Consider the following 20,553-nt stretch of genomic DNA (forward strand, 5'->3'; position numbering starts at 1 on the left):
TTTTTTTTGAGTGGTGCAACCACTCCAAGGAACAGCAATGTCCGTACTGTTAACCTATGTGTAAAATAGCTCGAACCAGTGCTGATTATTTCGTTAGGACCCGCTACAGTGGTGTTCGATACGAACTTAACCGGGATGTGGAAACCTCTACTTCAATGCTCTACGAGTTGCTTAGCCATTGGCATTAGCCAGTTATTCTGTCTCATCTAGAAGACTCGTTCGTACCCAAGGTAATACAAGCCATTCAAGGTATATGGGTTGTAAAGCCATATACCTTGATTCGTATATGTTGACCTGTTGGAGATACCGCGTGCGTTGCCTGGAATCAGGTTTAGAAGCCATGGGAGCCGCCTTTTATGCTGTGCAAGTCTAGTGTTACGATGATGTCACCACAGTGTATATCCATCTTTGGAGTTTCTACATTAATCTGATGTCAGCGCTGGATATCGCTGTTGTCTCCATATATGGGACTATGGGTTATCCCATATATGGAACTCTAAGTGAAAGCCTTCGCAACATATGTGTTCGTTCACCTATGTGACTACAGTATGTGACTATTCACAGTACCAGTAGGGGCAAAAGTGGCGCTGTTGTGCCAGAAACAGAGAGAGAGAGATAGTGCTGCACTGTTGCCTGCTAATGAGAGACAGAGAGAGAGGGGGGGGGGGGGGGGGAGAATTGCACCACTCAGTTCACACGTGTGTGATTTTTTAAATAATCCTTCCTACTATAGAGTGTGCTGACCATATAAGGAGTTCCTCCCTGTCCCCAGTTAACCCCTGGGGTCAAAAAACCTGGGGGGTTTTCCAAATCACCCAAATCACTGAATGCTCCTTTAAGTAAAAGGAGCAACAGACTCCATTTCAGGTTGCATTGATGTGATTAATCAGGCGCGTAAAAATTTGCTTATTATTCATGTATTATTATTCATAATTTTGTTTTGTTCATCTGCGCTACTGTTGGTGAATATATAGCTGTTAGGCCTATAGATGGAAACTAATCGAGAGTGACTATATGGTGATGGAGAAACATTGATGGCATTTGAAGTCTTTATTTCACACTTGATAATGGAGAAGATCCTATACTTACAGAGTCCATCTTTGATTATTCCATTCATCTATCACATTTATTTGGATGGCTTAGCAATTGTAAAGGGTCAGCAAAGGGCTAGCTGTACTCGTTATTCCTAAATGAATGCATGTGCTGCTGAATTTCTTAATAGACTTCCATTTAAAGTGAGGAAGAAAGCGCTTGACTGATGAAATGTATGTACAGGGCATCTGTCTTGTTTATTTCACTATTCAAAGATCAAACAAAAAGAGGCGACACTACAGCCCAACACAAAGACAGAAAGAAAGAAAGAAAGAAAGAAAGAAAGAAAGAAAGAAAGAAAGAAAGAAAGAAAGAAAGAAAGAAAGAAAGAAAGAAAGAAAGAAAGAAAGAAATATAGCTGCAAGCAGCGATAAGGCGGGACCAAGAAAGAAGACAATTACGCAATAAGAACAATATGCACATATACAGTAAGACTCCTGGGCTGAGTTGTCGGTACCTGGATTTGAACCAACAACCTTGTGGTCCAAAGGTGTGAGCTCAACCGACTGTGCTATCCAGACACAATCAGTTGTCTCATTGTAAACAGCAAAATCATTTAGTGTTTTTGATGACAATTATGTGTGTCCTGGTTTTGGGGATGTCTTTATCCAATTTACTACAGTGTGTTTTGCTGTAATTTTTTCACGTACAAACTTCTCTTCAACCGGGATTTCAGATAATGGTTCATAGATTGTGTGTAGAACGTTTCACGCAACGTTTCCAACGTTTCCCGCGCACTCAGATCAGCCAACGCAGGGAAGCTGGAGGTACCTTCACTAAAAACGCCGGGACAACGCTCCACACGTCCCAAACTCTTCTCCCTTCTGGCTCCAAAACTATGGAATGCACTTCCCATCACAGTCAGAACTGCAGCCTCACTCCCAATCTTCCGCCGTAGTCTGAAAACCCACCTCTTCAGACTCCACCATGGCCCGTAGCACTTGCCCTAGCCTAGCCCCTTAGATAGCACATTATGTAGACTTAGATAGTATTTTAAACAGACTTATAGCTTGTTACGTAGACAGCTCTAGAATTGCACTTTATGTAGTCATAGCACTTTATAGTACACATGTATAATATATTATATAGTATAGTATGTATAGTTTACATAGATACTCCACTGTTACGTTCTTAGTCTACGCATGATTCATGATAACTACTTTTTATATATGTGATGTATGCCATGCCATGCTTTTGTTATTGCTTAATGTAAGTCGCTCTGGATTAAGAGCGTCTGCTAAATGCCTAAATTGTAAATTGTAAATTGTAAATAGCTCAAAAATCCAGGCAGAAAATCAGGTATAAGCATACATTTTAACAGTTTTTCATATAATTCAAAATGGCGGTCAGAGGTCAAAAGTCAGAACACGAAAGTTGTTCGGCATGAGGAGACACATATATGTATCAAAGTGTCATTGCCAACGGTCAAACCGTCCATGAGCTATGCGCGTTCAAAGTTTGCATTTTCAATTCAGTGCTATAGCGCCACCCTTTGGCCAATGGTCATGGGCTTCGCATAGTCACCGTTTGGCATGACCCTCTATCAGATTCCCGTGTTTCGCAAAAACCGACTGCACGGCCAGAACTGCTATTTTTGGCGGAAGAAGAAGAAGGAGAAGAAGAAAAAAAAACACAATCTTTGGGACTTCTTGGTCCCTTAAAGAAAGAAAGAAAGAAAGAAAGAAAGAAAGAAAGAAAGAAAGAAGAAAAGAAAGAAAGAACTAAATCATAGGAATTGCTCACAAAGCCTCAAATTGCAGCATTGCAGAAAGCATTGCTGTAGGGAGCAATGAGCAAAAAAACAAACAAAAAAACACTTCAACCCCCCCCCCCCCCCCCCCGCCACCCCACGCTTTGCTGCTGGAGGGATTTGAGGCACCCCATAAAGCTGAAATCCATACACAACCATCTGTCCCAGCCAGCGGTTCTTGTCGGTTCTTGTCGGTTCTTGTTGTAATCTGTGGTTTGTAACCACAGATTACTAATTGAATGCTACTCCCAATGCAATCCAAGTCCAACACAACAGAGCCTGGATGCAAAATACGTTTACTCCCTGTTCAAGTGAATGATGAGAATGACATCGTGTTTAAGACAATTGTTGTGCAATGTGTTAATTTCGGGCTTATCATTGGGGGAAATAGTACATCTTTTGAGAGGAATTGTTTTCACGAAAAGAAAAGTTGTCTTACAATAGACCCCAATAAGTATATTTAAAGCAGTCCTTCAGTTTCCAGTGTATGGAGTCTTCATTCCAGACTGGAACAACTCTGCTCAGTTTTCCCTGTCTTCGGGACTGATTGATTGGCGGGGACCAAATGAACAGTGCTGCCAACCATCTGACAAAACCGCAGAGGAGCAATCTGACAAACCCAGAGGAGATTTATACGCTCCCTAAAGGTGTCATAACACTGGTCCTATACTTTACCCCTTCTGTTTGGACAGGAGAAGTACTGGACGAAATGATTCAAGGATTTAGTCACAGAACAATGATTAAAATCTCCCGTCAATAAGGGCCTTTCTCGGCCCCACCCCTCCCACATTGTTTATATTGTGTTTAGGATCCAACAGGTGGCCAACAGCACCAGAAGGGGGTTGGGGCGGAGGTGAACGGGCGGGGTCGACATAATGCCCTTACTGGGCTGCATTCAAGACACTTGCCTTGTGTCTGACACTTGACTTGTGTCTGACTCTGAACACAGCGTTGATGGATGTGTTCTCCCCCCCCCCATCAAACAAAATGTTTGATCGGGGGGGCCAATATACACAGACACAAGACAGGTGTCTTGAATGTGTGAACGCAGCCCAGTAAGGCCACCTCCTCCTGGTGCTGCGGCCATCTTGGAAACTAAAACACAATATAAACAATAGGAGAGAGGTGGGGCCGAGAAAGGCCCTTATTTGGGTGCATCAGAACATAAACAGGTGTTTTGACTAGGATGCTGTCATTGTATCCACCTTTGACAACAACTGTGACAAATGTTGGTGGGAATTCACATGACAAATATAGAGAGGAAGGAAGCAAGTAAGCAATATAAAGCTACACTATGAATAACCAATCCGGTTGTACTGCCTGAAAAGCCCTGAAGGTAAAATTAAGCACTTGCACAGGGGACACGGAGTAAAGATTATTCTGATTCTGAAATCCGGACACAAAGTGCAACTTTAAGTGGTGTTTCAGTGAGGGAAATGATAGAGCAATTTATTTTGACAAACTATTTTATTCCTTAAAGATAGAGTGCCGTGATTGTTGTAATTTTTCTGTTTTGTAGGTGTCTATGGAGTTAACATTACTCGCCTCCGCTTTCTCAGTCCAAGTTGCACACAATAATACTGCTGCTGCATTCCCTGCATTCCCAAAAGTGCCTTTAAAACAAGTTTTTAATCTTTAGAAATAGGCTTCCATTAAAAAGCCCTAGACACATTTACTAACTCAGAAATTATATAATATCACTGTTTTCAAGTCCTTACAAACCATTTTGAACTGAATCGCACTCGCAGGGCACTATAATTCTCAGGAGACGAGAGGCTGCACATTGAACAGGCTGTACATTTATCTTGGCAGGAGGTAGGCTGTAAGCCAGGACATGATTGGTATGAGGTTTCATGGCCAAGAGCTCTTTTTGTCTTTGAAATAATAGTCCATGTTAATGAATTGTGTAATGGGGTGGGGGGGCATATTTCTTGTTGTTGGGGGTAATGGTGTTGCAGCTTTTGATGACACAGTCCCCATGAGTAGCTTTTGTCCAAATGATGTACAGTAAATGATATGTAGCTTATACGGAGTTAGTTCAGTCAGATTTACTCGAGGGGGTTCATGCCGTGCTCAAGGGCGCATACTATACTCAAGGGGTTAATATACTGCATTACTATGTGGGTGTATAAGTGTGTGCAAGTCCCACACGTCATTCGCTGATGTGGCACCCGGAAGACTTCCGGAAGTATAATTATAACTCAATTTTGAGGTCCGGGCTTACGCATGTGATGTCATGAACGTCCGTCCACCTCCATTAAAGTGCTATTCCACATTTCGCCAGTAGTAGTGGCATCTTCAACGTTGGATAGCCTTACTGGGGGCTTGACTTAAGCTCACTAGACTGCATGCTCTTCCTGCCTTCCTCTGCATATGGTTCCTGGTTGTTATGTGATGTTTGCTTCCACCACCCCAGCACCACCGGTGGGCTCTGTTATTTATCTTCCCCATGGGGGTTTTATTGTATATCCATCTCCCTGCTCTTAATGTTTTTTGATGGTGTTTAATCGCGCAGAGCAGGGAGAAAATGCTGCAGAGCCGAACGCCAAGATAAATATCATACGCACACTTGTATTCTCATTCTATAATAAATATTGGATAAATCTATTCGTGAGTTGTCTGACTGACCTGCATTAAATTAGGATCCTGGGTAACGTGTGTGTAGCTTTTAGCCTGAAGTTGTGCATCCACTGTCCAGTGTGCTATTACCATAGGAGCTTGCTTATCACACAGCTTGATCATCTTGATTGATGGTGAAGCTCTAACACACAACACCACAGGAGACAGCATGAAGTGATTGTGTGTGTGTGTGTGTGTGTGTGTGTGTGTGTGTGTGTGCGTGCGTGCGTGCGTGCGTGCGTGCGTGCGTGCGTGCGTGCGTGCGTGCGTGCGTGCGTGCGTGCGTGCGTGCGTGCGTGCGTGCGTGCGTGCATACTTTCTGGAGAATAAGTGTCACTTCAGTGCAGTACAGCCCACAGGACAAAGACTTGTGATGCTGCCCATTGTGACAAGCTGGGGGCCTGATTGGCAGGATGAACTTTTCAAATCTGCAGGGTCACACTCCTACTGACAATCGAATGCCTCTGGATTCATTAGAACATGCTATATGAACTCCATAAGGCACAAGGTCCATAGAGTATAGGCTCACAGCTGTAGGCTACAAAAGAAAGAGAGAGAGAGAGAGAGAGAGAGAGAGAGAGAGAGAGAGAGAGAGAGATGTATTGAATAAATAAATTAACATTACTGTCCAATAAAACCTCCAGCTGTGATTTTCCAAATAATATGGAGAGCGAGTTGGCTGAAAACCCTTCACCTTCATGGCCATTCAGCATGACTTAAAAAGCAAGCCTGATTTATTTGTCAATTACTATACAAGCAGTGAAATGTTGGTGTGTACACAATGGATATACGATATTACAAGATAATAAAAATATATGTGACAACTAGGCCTGTCACAATTATAACAATCGCCATATTGCAATTATTTGAAATCATCTCAATTATTTTACATAATCTTCATAATCATCATAATTGTTTTCATTCATTTTCAAAAATGTGAGTTTGTAGATCGGCTATTTCCACAATTTATCATTAAACATAGCCTACTTGAGTATTGGTACCAATCATTGTCACTAATTTCTTTTAAGCTATTCGTCATATCTGCCCTGTATGTGCAGTATATATATGTCTGTGGTCAATGCCAAAAACTGAATGGAATTGTCAGGTGAAAAGAAGCAGCTTGGACTCCTCATGCAAAGGAAGCATGAGGTCAGCCCGCTGCCCTCCCCAGGTTGGCAGAGGAAGTGTAGCGCCCAGGTTTACATTAGATAATTGACACTGGGTGAAAAAATTGGTTGAAAAATCGTGGGATAAAAATAAATATATATATATATATTGTTAGGCGTACTTATTTTATGATTATATTATATTCATGATCATGACAGTCCTAGCGACAACACCACTGCACTCCAGCAAGCATTGGCACAATTATGCACTATGCAGACGTCAGAATTAGATTAATGTAATCAGATTACGGAATCAAATGATCTATTACTCTCGTGTAATATAATGTAGCATTGCTAATGACAGTTGAGTAATCTACTTTAGTAGCTGGAAAATAATTCCTACAGTAGGTCTGTCTCACTGAAAGCATGAGATGGGATTAACATACAGTATTTTTGTCAACATGAAGCAGAAATTGACACCTACTTAGTGTGACATTGATTTGATTCAATGACACAAAAATAGAAGAGGCCAAGATATTTACTGATCCAGTCCGTTTAAAGAGATATTAAATTGTAAATAAATATAACATTATAGAGAAATATAGTCAATTCTTCCATAAGTGATAGAAGTCTAGTCTTTATTTATATACAAACCATAACAACACTTTAATGCAACCGAATAATCTGGACTGTAAAATTAACTAAGCTAACTATGAGATACTAGCTGTATACCAAACACTCCACCGCAACTAAATCTATTAGTTTTGAGCAATGGAACTGTTGTTCTGCAGGCTGTTGGAATTGTAAATATGTTTATTGAGCACAGAGACAAACTGCCACATTTATGTACCGTGCCACTAACAGCACAATCATTTGATTAAGTTGTTTGCGTAATGCTGGAGTAAATCACATGAGTGAAATTAGATTTTCTTTTTCTCCACCCATCACAAGCAAATGCAATACCATGAAATTAATTTGCTTGTAGTTGCAGTTAAAATTGAAATCATTTATTGTGAATGGTGTGTCGACGTTTTTTATTGATGAAACTGTAACATCAGTCATTGTATGTATCAATAATTTTCCAGTCAAGTAAAGTCTATGGAATAATAGTCCTGCATGCATGAAAAGGCTACACAATTTGTCCTTCATAAATATTAATCCTACATTGTTCTTAAATTTTCAAGCCCTTTTTTGTGTTGTTGCTTGTTGGTCATTTTGTCCACCATCTGCTGACAGTATAGAGCGGTGTTTCTCAAACCTTTTCATATCAAGTTAATGTATTTGTCCGCAGACCCCCCCCCCCCCACACACACACACACACACAAGATTTGTTGCGTTGTAAATGTGTGTGTGTGTGTGTGTGTGTGTGTGTGTGTGTGTGTGTGTGTGTGTGTGTGTGTGTGTGTGTGTGTGTGTGTGTGTGTGTGTGATGTACTGTACAGTATATAGGGTTAAAGTGATTGAATTGATTTGGATGCTATATTAATTAATCTAGCTGTGAACGTCCCCAAGGACCCCTGGGGGTCCCCAGAGCCCAGACCCCACTTTGACAGCCACTGGTATAGAGGGAAGAGAAAAAGCTCTGTCCTCTATATTCCTGGCATTGTCAAGCCAAGTTCATGTACATAATTAGCTTCATTCCATTCAAGGTCTCAGACAGCTACTGTATGTGGTAATGATGAAAACAAAAAGGGTGGAACAACACAGAAATAGGCCATTCAATTTGTCACAGTGTAAGCTGTACGGCACAATGCCTATTGCATCGGAAACCAGCGCAAGAGAAGTAGATCGTAATGAAAAGTGCAAACTGTGCTTTTAGCACAAGCAATATCCTTCACACCATCGTCAACCACTTTCTTTCTTTTTCCTTAATTTATTCAGCGAAACCCATTGAGAGCAAAAGCTCTTTTTTTCAAAGACACACTGATCACTATAAAACACACAACATTACATCACAGTTACATAAAACAGCAGGTGCAGTAACTATGTAGTGTGTCCTAAGGAGCACCCTAAATGTCACGTCAGGATTCCCGGTCCAGGTCTGTACTACGAGCGAACACTTGCACCTGGAGGCTGCAACATTGTGCAAATGTGCGATGGAACCTAATCGCCTCCATTCTCTTGCTATAGTACACTGCATTGTTCGTGTGTGTAACCTTCTATAAGCCTGTATGATGGTCTGGCCATATTGCAATAAGGGCTTCTATCTCTTCATTAGACCATGTATGTCCACGGGACATCTTTACGCGTCGCTGCGCCTTCTCCTTCCTTCTCGTGTGCCAAATACCAACTTATGCATCCCACATTGGTACATTCACTCCCTATGTTTAATGCGATTGCATTCACACCTGCAGTGATCCGCACTGTGCTGCGTTTTGAAGCGAAGCGAAACCCTCGTTTTTTGGCGGATTAGAATGCAGTTCTTTGGTGCGCATTAGGATTCGAATGAAGCTTCACACCTGCCAAACAAAGTGCACTTTGCGACAATGTTTGATTAGCTACTGGGACGTAAGTCGGGGGTCGCCTGAGTGAGGGGTATGATGTTGGAAGACCCGAAACCCCGTTGACCTCAGGAAACATCACTGAAGATACGTCCCAGGTGCATCCATGCGATGTATTTTTTAGTGATTGATTGATTGAAATATTTATTAGTGCAGAATTACAGTACATTTCAAGCACAACTCAATACAAAGACTGTTAACTGTGAGTGGACGACCCAATAAAGCATTACACTTTGTAGCGTCAAAGTCCTAAACTTTGGGCTACTGGCTGCCCGATGCCGAGGGTCTAGTCATGACGTGTGATAAAAAGACTGATGTACAAACGTTGACTTAAAGTTCAAAGATGATATTTATTCACTGTAACTTGTATTAAATAAAACAAAAGAGTGTCAAAACCATATCAATCAACAGCCTATGTCTCACAGTCAAAAAACTGTTCGCCTTCACATCAGGACAACACCAGAGTATTCAATCGGATCTCATTAAGTATCCTGGCCAACCTTGGCCTTGACCAAGCCCTTGAAAATGACGTCATCAAAAAAACATAGAAATAAAATGAACAGAAAAGAAATGGCTCTTACACACCAGCCCCTAATTGCTACTGGTGGGACAAAACAGAGCAATTCCAACAAAAAATACAAAAGAGCCATAAATCAACCCAAAATAAAAAACTTTTAAGTATCCAATACCAGGGCAATATTCCATATTCATTATTGCCATAACAAAACTCAAAGTTTAATCTGTACCCTCACATAAGGCAGATTTTAGTTAAAGGGCCCTCCTCTTCAACCCACTATTATTTCTTCTCTTTTTCAGTCTCTTTAGAGTCTCTTCCGAATTAGACTTTGTTCCTTCATGTTCCTTTTGTTTGGCCTTTGATCCTTTTCTTTCTCAGCCATTTTCCTTTCTTCCTCTTTCTTGAGGTCTTCCATCTTTCCTTTTTCTCCAGAGGCAGCTCTCTCTTGCCGTCATGGTCGGATGTTTCCTTTGGGTGATGCTTTTCTCCATCGAGTGGATCCAGTACCACTTTATGTAGCCTTTTAGCAACAGCCACTTCTGCAGTATCCTGCTGCCTTGCTTGCATCTCCTTGGACTCAGATTTGATCGCCACTGGGCTCTTCCTTTCCTTCTTCCTCTGGCCTTTCTCCACAGAGGAATAGAGCACTTCGACAGGTGGTGCCTCATCTGCATCACTTTGATCCTTGACCTCACTGACAGTCACTGCCTTCCGTTTCCTTTTCTTCTTCTTTTTGGTGACAGTAGAGTCTGCTGCTGGTTCACCGCCATCTTTTGTAGGCTCTTGGTTTACCACTGTGCAATTAGCAGTAACTGTGGGGCCACTCCCACTATGCATGCCATTGGTTTGTAAAGGACCATTGATTACCCATCCCAGTAGGGTTCTGACAGCATAAGGTCCCTTTCCATGGCTGTTAATTACCTCTCTCGGTTCCATTAACTTGGAGGTATTAGTACCAATTAACAGGTCCACATTAGCTGCAATTCTAGGGATCTGGATATCTTGGAGGTAATGCCACTTATCCAGCTCCTCTTTACTGATCAGGTTAGCAGTAGACACAGGCATTTCTTTTTGGGTGAACACATCGGGAAGTTCGAAAAATAGCTTGCCGGTAAATTCAGATACTTCCAGGCCATTAAAACTGGTTTATGGCCAGTGACGTAATTGACGTAATGAAATCAATAAATCCCTTATGGCCACTGACGTAATTGACGTAATCGATTGATTCCCAATAATCGGGAGCTTATTGTCGCAAAATTTAGCATTTTTTAGCTAATTTGGCTAACGGCCGATGTAATCTTCCTAAAACCGGCCGAAAATCCGCGTGTGCACGGTCGATCGCGCACGCGCGTGATCGCGCATGCATCGCTGCGTAAAATGCGATGTTTTGGGCTTGATTAGAGCTTAATTTGACTTAGTTATGAAAATTACGATGATAGCTTAGCATTCCGGACATCTTTCATTGTGGCACACTAGCAAAGCTACTGCCGGATATTTTGATCCTAACCGGATGTGGTCATCGTTCACTCGCTCCTTTTGGTCAGAATCGGCAAAATGGTGACGTTACCGCCACCATCAGGACTGATTGTCCCAATACTATGGTCTTGCCCCGTCAGAATGAGATATAGTGTGTATATCGCGGATTTTTCTATTGGCATTAAAAAGACAAATTAAACATTTGAAAAATGCTGGCTGAAGAATCAATCCACTGTTAATTAGGCTTGGCCACAAGAGGGTTAACCATGCAGCTGGGTACCATCTTGCTATGACCCATGGTGCGCAAATGGACTTTGGTTCTTTGGCCTTCTGTGTTCAGTTTGTTCACCAGGTGTTCTGAACAGAAAGTACCGGTGCTTCCTGGATCCAGAAAAGCATAGGTCTGGATGACCTTGCTGCCCTCTGAGCATCTCACTTGTACAGGCAAGATGGGAAGAATGCCGTTACTGTTGCCAGCCCCTGTATGGCCACAAGTAGTTATAATGCAATTCTCAGATTTGGCTGTTTGCTGCTCATTGGTAGCTCCAAAACTCCACATTTCCTGTCTCTCCATATGTAGAACACTGGGATGTCTCTTGTTGCAGTGGGAGCAATTCATGCGGCTGCCACAAGTCTTGTTCAAGTGCCCTGGGCACAGGCATCCAAAACACAGGCCTTTCTCCCTTAGAAAGTCAAGCCTTTCTTGATGTGCCTTCTTCTTCAGTTGCGGACACTGCTCCAAAGCATGATCACGTTCACAATAAAGATAGGATGGGCGAGAGTCTGTTTCAGATTCATCAGAAAGTTCAACATGAGTTGCAAAACTGTTTCTATACAGTGATTTGGTTTGAGGTTGAGGTTTGGGTTTGATAATTGGTTTACCCAGAAGAGTGTCCTGGATGTCACCAAAAACAGGGTCGGAGGCAATTCTCACCTGCTGTTCGATAAATGTCACAATGTCTGGGAAACAAGCTCTTCGGTCATGTCTGTCAAGGATGTCACATGCCTTCCCTCTCCACTGGTCTCTGAGCTTGTATGGGAGTTTCAGAATAAGAGCTTTCATGTTTGCTGGTATGTTAAGCTCTTCCAAATACTGCAGCTCCTCCATGGCATTTGAACATTCCCGCAAGTAAAGTGCAAATGCCTTGAGACCTTTCACATCCTCTGACTTTACATTTGTCCAAGCCATGATTTTGTCCATGTAGGCTGCAGTAATTCTCAATGGATGCCCAAAATGTTCCTTGAGCAGATCTTTAGCAGCAGCATAACCCCTCTCAGGAGGCATATGGAGGCAACTGCGTACCAGGTCCCTTGGCTGTCCCCTAGTAAACTGCTCAAGGTAATATAAACAGTCACCAAAATCATTCGTTTTTGCCTCCACACAATGCTGAAATGCCTTTATGAATGACTGAAACTGTAATGGGTCACCTTCAAAATGTGGAATCTCTCTGTGAGGTAGAAACTGAGAAGTTTGTGTTTGTACAAGGAGTGTTGTTATTTCATTTTGCCTTTGTAGTATATTGTACAGATCTGATGGTTGGTTATTGGGTTGAGAGGGTAGAGCTGGTTGGGGTAATTTTTGCCTTGTTTGCATTTTTGCAGGATCCAATGTTGAGGTGTGAACTGGTTGTTCACTTTGCTTGTTTTGCTGAGGGTTGAAATGATTTCGGTGAGCTGTGTCTTTGGATTGGTGATGCTCAGACGTGACTGGGTTTTGCATTGACTGACGCTGTTGAGAGGAGAACTGCTGTAAGCCAAGAGGCTGGATTTTAGGTCTAGTGCCTTGCCTAAGATAGGACTCCATGCCATCAGTTCTCCTGCCAGTGACACTGCTGCTGGCCTCTTGTAGGACAGATATTTTAGCAGTAGAGGCTGCCATTTGAGCATTCAGCTCCACTTGTTCCCTTTTCCTCCTTAGGGCCTCAGCCTGCTTCTCCAAGGCATGTACCTCTTTTAATGCAGCAGCACGAGCCATGAGTGCGGCCTTGTCCGCCTCTGCTTTAATGCGTGCTGAAGAAGTAGAGGACCTTTTGCTTGTCTTTGAAGCAGTGCTTTTATTATGGTTTGAATGAGCAGTTGACACATGAGATGAAACATTAGAAATGCTGTCATGAGGCTCGACATCATCATTATTGTCATGGGCGGCAACAGAACCCTCAATTCCAGCATTCATTTCATCACCTTTGTCACCGGCGGCAACAAAACTCTCACTTTCAAAAATCACATCATCATCATCCTCAGAGCAACTTTGAACATAACTCCACCTTTTCATTTCATCAATAAACCCATCAAAAGTGAGCATTTTTGCATTGTACCATGTTTCATGTTTTTTGGCTTCATCAGCCGACACAAGACCCAACAAAGTATTGTGAACCTTTTTTGTTTCATCATATAAACCCTTGAAATTGTGAAATGCACATTCTGCTTCATATGCACATGTCTCATCATTCACCAAGGCAGAAACCACTTCCTTCAGTTTTAACAGTTTGCTCAGTTTAACCTTTCTCTCCTTTTGCAAACTGTCGATTTTTTCATCCAACGCTTTGGGTGTCAATTTGACCACACGTTTTCCCAAAGCCCCTTCCCCACCAGACTCAAGTTCAACCACATTGTCACCAGCGCCAGCTGGCGCCTCCTTTTGATCCATAATAAAAAATAAATAAACAAATGTCAAGTTCCTTAGACGTTCAAAGTTTGTTGTTCAACTTCAAACAATAATAAGCCGCGCGCAAAGTGGCGCTCCTTTACCAATGCATTGGGTTTGTTATTTCACTTATTTGTGTGCACACCTTTCCTAACAATGGCCATTGTTTTAATGTCGGCGTTGCGCTGCTAAAGCCTTTAGCCTACCATGCATGCACACGCTGAACGCCGGGTGCGCCGCGTTGATGAGCCAGGTGTTTTTCGCCGATCGCTGAATGATGACGGTCCGGTCCGCTGCTGTCAGCTGCGGCGGCCTGGTAGTGCTGCCGATGTGCCCCGATGAGCGCCCCTGTAGCTCTGGGTCGATTCGTGCAGCCGTGTCCGCCGCCGTGCGCTGATCCGTCCCCGGTCCCGTCCACCTCCGCGGCTCCGCCGTTGCAACAACACACGCTGCGGCCCGTCCGTGGCCGTGCGTGTTCTCCTTCCAAACGACCCCCGTTGGTTCCACTTGCCTCCCAATTGGCGTGGCGTGGAACAGAGGCAGTTTTTTGACTAAAGTGTAGCGTCAAAGTCCTAAACTTTGGGCTACTGGCTGCCCGATGCCGAGGGTCTAGTCATGACGTGTGATAAAAAGACTGATGTACAAACGTTGACTTAAAGTTCAAAGATGATATTTATTCACTGTAACTTGTATTAAATAAAACAAAAGAGTGTCAAAACCATATCAATCAACAGCCTATGTCTCACAGTCAAAAAACTGTTCGCCTTCACATCAGGACAACACCAGAGTATTCAATCGGATCTCATTAAGTATCCTGGCCAACCTTGGCCTTGACCAAGCCCTTGAAAATGACGTCATCAAAAAAACATAGAAATAAAATGAACAGAAAAGAAATGGCTCTTACACACTTGTTTACAAGAGGGTCCACTAAATCATCAAAACATTTAGAGACGTACAAATAGACACTTCTATATAGCCATACAAGTCCAAACACCAATCAGCAAATAATACATAATTACAGTACATCAAATAGATTAATTAAAATAATCTTACGCATTTTTCTGAGATGTATCAGCCAAACAAAACACTAAACTAAAACACAACAGGTATTGTCAAAGATATAGGCTATCCTTCACAGTTTCTCAAGTAGAATAAATCTGACAGTATAGCACCATCTTCACAAAATACTAAGTTCTCATTAAGGCTAGACATAGTGAGGAGCGGTGGCAGCAGGTGTTTTCTGAGGCTCTATTAGGAGATTTGAGCTCTCCAGAGGAAGTTAGGATAGGATATCGGTCCAACTGGAAAATGAGGTGTGGGAAATGAAGTATAGCATGTTTTGCTGGCAAGTGTAGTGTACAGGCAAAAAGTCCCTAAACGGCGAGTGGGTACTATATGCACCTTATATGCGCAGTTATGTCTGTCTCTCTCTCTCTCTCTCTCTCTCTCTCTCTCTCTCTCTCTCTCTCTCTCTCTCTCTCTCTCCACACTCATGTGCACTGCCTGACACACACACACACACACACACACGCACGCACACACACACACACACACACACACACACACACACACACACACACACACACACACACACACACACACACACACACACACACACACACACACACACACACACACACACGGTGGAAGGATATGTTTTTTGCTGTCAGAATATAACATAACATACAATGTAGAAATATACCACTGTGAACAACCAACCATGATCATCATCGTGTACAGTGAACCGCCTGCATTGTGTGACTGGTGACCCCCCCCTTGTTCATTGCCATAGTCTTGTGGAAACGTTCACAGTCGCTGTCGTTGGTGTGTCTGTCACAGTAGACGGCACACCGTAATATCCCCATAGTGTCATCATCATTAATAAATAAGTCTCATTGCTGTTAAGATACCCTGGACACACACAGGGGTACCACTCTGAGATGTCCAACTTCTCCTGATGCAAGTCGTTGTTGATTCCACTGTTGTAGGGGAAAGACTCTAGGGCCGCCGATAAGGCCGTGGCCATGGGGATGAAGGAGATAACCAGTAAGACCTCATCAGAAGGGAAGCCCCTCCTCACCATGACTACCAAGGTGGGCACAACCATTGTTGCAGAATCAGTGTTCATTTAACCACTATTCAACCCGAACGCCCTATTTTGGGCATGTCGTCATAGGCAAAACATTATTCCTAAATAGCAGTGGTGGAAGTAAAAAGTACTTTTGTACTGAAATGATCAACTGCAATGTAGAAATATTCTGTTACGAGGTAGTCCGGAATCCGGAATTCAAAATGTACTTGATTAAAAGTACAAAAGTATTGGTATCAAAATGCACATATAAAGTATATTTTGAAAATAGCAGCTATACAATCTGTATGAGCTTGTACCTGTATATTGCCTATTTTCAAATGGCCGAAATGTATGTAGGATTGAAGTGGTTAATCTATGTTTTGTAATAATAACGAAACTTTTTTAAATAAATGTGGTGGAGTAAAAGTACTGTAGGCCTACAATATTTGGATCTGTGATGCAAGTGGAGTAGAAGTAAAAATATTGGAAATTAGAAGTACTTTAGAAATAAAGTACAAATACCTCAAAATTGTAAGTACAGTACTTAAGTAAATGTACTTGTATAACTACCAGGTAATTACCTGGTAATAATAGGTAAGTACCTGGTATTACCTGGTAACAACCAGGTAGAAGTTATAAGTATTTACCCATTAATTACCTGGTAATTACATGGTAACTTCCAGATACATTACTCAGTAATTACCCAGTAATTACCAAGTGTTACCCAGTATAATGTAAGTCGCTCTGGATTAAGAGCGTCTGCTAAATGCCTAAATTGTAAATTGTAAATTGTAGTATGTATAACTATTTACTGTATAATCTCCTGGTAATTATATGGAACTTACCATGGTAAATGACACACTAGTTTTTACCAAGTATGTTCCTGACAATTACCAGGTATGTATACGTTTTTAGTATGTAATTACCAGCTAACTACCCGGTATGTATAAGTATTTACTCTGCAACCAGGCACGATACCCTGGTTGCAGGTACTATAGGTATGTAGGTACTATAGGTATACCAAGTATTTTCAACAACTACCAGGTATTTACTCTGCTACCAGGCAAGTTACCCAGTAGGTACTAGGTCATTACCAAGTATTTTCCTGACAACTACCAGGTAATAACATGGTAACTGTATTCACTGTGTTTACATGGGTACTACCCATGAAACACGTGGGTAGTAGCCTACCAGGAAATGACCAGTTGTTACTAGGTCATTTCCTGACAACTAACATGTAATTACCTGATAGGTAACCAGTAAGGAAGAAGGAACTGTACTGTAAAAGGAAGCGTGCTCTATTTCCATGATATTACCATGTACCTACCTGGCAATTGTAGATTATAATCCTCCCCATTACCCATCAGGGTGTATTTTGAACTTTGAACTTTGAATTTTGAACTGGCAATAACTGTTAATTACCAGGTATTTACTGTGTAAATTAACAGGTAAAACCAAGCAAGTTAACGTGTAAGAAAGGTGGAACTGTACTGTGAAAGGAAGCGTGGTTTGTTTCCATAATATTACCCTGTACTTTCACTGTAACAAACCACGCTTCCTTTCACAGTACAGTTCCACCTTTCTTACAAGGTAACTTGCAAGGTTTTACCTGTTAATTTACACAGTAAATACCTAGTAATTAACAGTTATTGCCATGGGTAGTACCCATGTAAACGTATTTTTTGTATTTTGAACTTTGAACTTTGAATTTTGAACTGGCAATAACTGTTAATTACCAAGTATTTACTGTGTAAATTAACAGGTAAAACCAAGCAAGTTAACGTGTAATAAAGGTGGAACTGTACTGTGAAAGGAAGCGTGGTTTGTTTCCATAATATTACCCTGTACTTTCACTGTAACAAACCACGCTTCCTTTCACAGTACAATTACACCTTTCTTACACGGTAACTTGCTTGGTTTTACCTGTTAATTTACACAGTAAATACTTGGTAATTAACAGTTATTGCCAGTTCAAAATTCAAAGTTCAAAGTTCAAAGTTCAAAATACAAAAAATACGTTTACATGGGTACTACCCATGGCAATAACTGTTAATTACCAGGTATTTACTGTGTAAATTAACAGGTAAAACCTTGCAAGTTACCGTGTAAGAAAGGTGGAACTGTACTGTGAAAGGAAGCGTGGTTTGTTTCCATAATATTACCCTGTACTTTCACTGTAACAAACCACGCTTCCTTTCACAGTACAATTACACCTTTCTTACACGGTAACTTGCTTGGTTTTACCTGTTAATTTACACAGTAAATACCTGGTAATTAACAGTTATTGCCAGTTCAAAATTCAAAGTTCAAAGTTCAAAATACACCCTGATGGGTAATGGGGAGGATTATAATCTACAATTGCCAGGTAGGTACATGGTAATATCATGGAAATAGAGCACGCTTCCTTTTACAGTACAGTTCCTCCTTCCTTACTGGGTACCTATCAGGTAATTACATGGTAGTTGTCAGGAAATTACCTAGTACAACTGGTAATTTCCTGGTAGGCTACTACCCACGTGTTTCATGGGTAGTACCCATGTAAACACAGTGAATACAGTTACCATGTTATTACCTGGTAGTTGTCAGGAAAATACTTGGTAATGACCTAGTACCTACTGGGTAACTTGCCTGGTAGCAGAGTAAATACCTGGTAGTTGTTGAAAATACTTGGTATACCTATAGTACCTACATACCTATAGTACCTGCAACCAGGGTATCGTGCCTGGTTGCAGAGTAAATACCGGGTAGTTAGCTGGTAATTACATACTAAACACGTATCAATACCTGGTAATTGTCAGGAACATACTTGGTAATTACCTGGCAACCAGTGTGTCATTTACCATGGTAAGTTCCATATAATTACCAGGAGATTATACAGTAAATAGTTATACATACTGGGTAATACTTGGTAATTACATAGTAATTACTGAGTAATGTATCTGGAAGTTACCATGTAATTACCAGGTAATTAATGGGCAAATACTTATAACTACTACCTGGTTGTTACCAGGTAATACCAGGTACTTACCTATTATTACCAGGTAATTACCTGGTATTTACCTGGTAATTACCGTACCGTAAAATGAAGGGTTACCTATACTTTCCACCACTGCTACATAGCAGAAATTGCTTATTCATAAGCTCAGAGCGCATCGCAATGCAACGTGTTGTGAGCTTGTACACCGGCTATTTTCGCTAGTTTAGAGGGGCTTAAGTGGTTAACTTGAGAGTGTACATATGAAACCAAATGGACGCGTAAGGATCCATTTTGGTTCCATTTGTACACTTGAGTTACAAATGGATAAATTAACACTGAGGATGTTAATGTGCAGCTTTCAAGTGGAACTCCCTCCTCTGTTGGATATACAGAAATGGCAAAGCTTTGAGTGTGTTCCACTACATTGAGTCCTTCAACCGTAGTAACTTCAAATGGTAAACACTATTGATTTCACTTTCAGCTGCTCTATGGGGTATAAAACTAACTTCCTGTGCAATTATGCAAAATGGCATAGGTCTAATATTATAATGTTTTACTTAATGAACATGACATTTATTGAATAATGACATGACAGTCTACAGTGCCCTAGTCACACACACACGCACACGCACGCACGCACGCACGCACGCACGCACGCACACACACAAAGTCACAGAAGTCATTCTTCTTTGAAACATTTGGTTCAGATAATACTGTACATTTTCATAAGATAACAGTCTACGTGTTTATCATAAAGATGTTTTTCCTCTAGGGCAGAACAACTTTTCTTATGAACTTTTTTACACCTCATAAGCAGCTAGGGCATAACCACTTTTCTTATTAACTTCTTTTTTTTTTTACACCTCATAAGCAGCTATTCTTTAGCGCAAAGAAGTACTGTATGCATTTCTACAATGCTATACTGTATGTACTGTAGCTTGCAGCATGGCATTAGACTAATGGTATAGCTCTCCTTACTGTTGTGAAAACAGTCTCTGTGCTTTTCAGTTTGTCGGTGCTTTTTTGTGTTTTGTGAATGTGTTGGTGTAGCAGAAGTATGTATATGCTTTATTGCCTGTTCTCTACTTGTTTGTGTTTTTTGTGGTCCTGTGTGTGTTTTTCTATAGTTACTGTACGTACTGTACTGTGTTGTGATGTAATAACCTATAATGTATTTTCTACTTGTTTAACGTCAGTGTCAATACACTACAAACAGTATGTACTTCTCCATCACCACCATCAAAGATGGGTTTGCATTATGGATTTGCTTTTAAAGTTCCCACTCTTGCAGAGGCTCATAGCCCATTTTATGCTGACTCGTCTCACACTAGAACACGCCAAAAAACATCATTATTAACTATATCAATATTGTTTTTATCATAAATGCTGAGTGTTATTTGTCATCCAAAATGGTCTTGAGAAACAAAACACCTCATGTACACTTATAATATCAACTGATGTAAATAGGGGCAAGCAATCGAATTGCCTCCTACCATTAAAAAAAGAAAAGCGTCCGTCCTTCATCAAGGTTACGAGAACGTGTCCTCAGAACAACAACACAGTCCATTCAACACGGCTGGTACAGTTTGTACGTAGGCCGGGCAATGGTTCCAGGGACCGCCCCTCCTTGAGGGGGTTCCAGGGGGCTCCCAGCAAAATGTGTTTATATAGAATCAATCATATTAACTACATTAACCCGTATACTGTACATTGCCTATTTGAAAGCTTGTGAGCTTGTAGATCAGTATGGAGCCTCTGAGTGGCCATGGTAAGAAAAATAAATTAGCTTGTTTGAACAAG

The 20,553-nt window shown here is 41.4% G+C and overlaps 1 protein-coding gene across 1 annotated transcript in view; it reads left to right on the plus strand.

Moving 5' to 3' along the window:
- Positions 1-20,553, plus strand: part of pex5la (peroxisomal biogenesis factor 5-like a) — a gene marked incomplete at both ends in the record, with an annotated part of 143,379 nt that overhangs the window by 57,405 nt on the left and 65,421 nt on the right. The window contains one exon of the mRNA XM_079507094.1: positions 15,694-15,798. Within this exon, the coding sequence (XP_079363220.1) occupies positions 15,694-15,798 (105 nt within the window). The remainder of the gene's footprint in view (positions 1-15,693; positions 15,799-20,553) is intronic.

This window comes from Electrona antarctica (genome assembly GCF_951216825.1).
Source record: "Electrona antarctica genome assembly, chromosome: 7".
NCBI classification, from domain to species: Eukaryota; Metazoa; Chordata; class Actinopteri; order Myctophiformes; family Myctophidae; genus Electrona; species Electrona antarctica.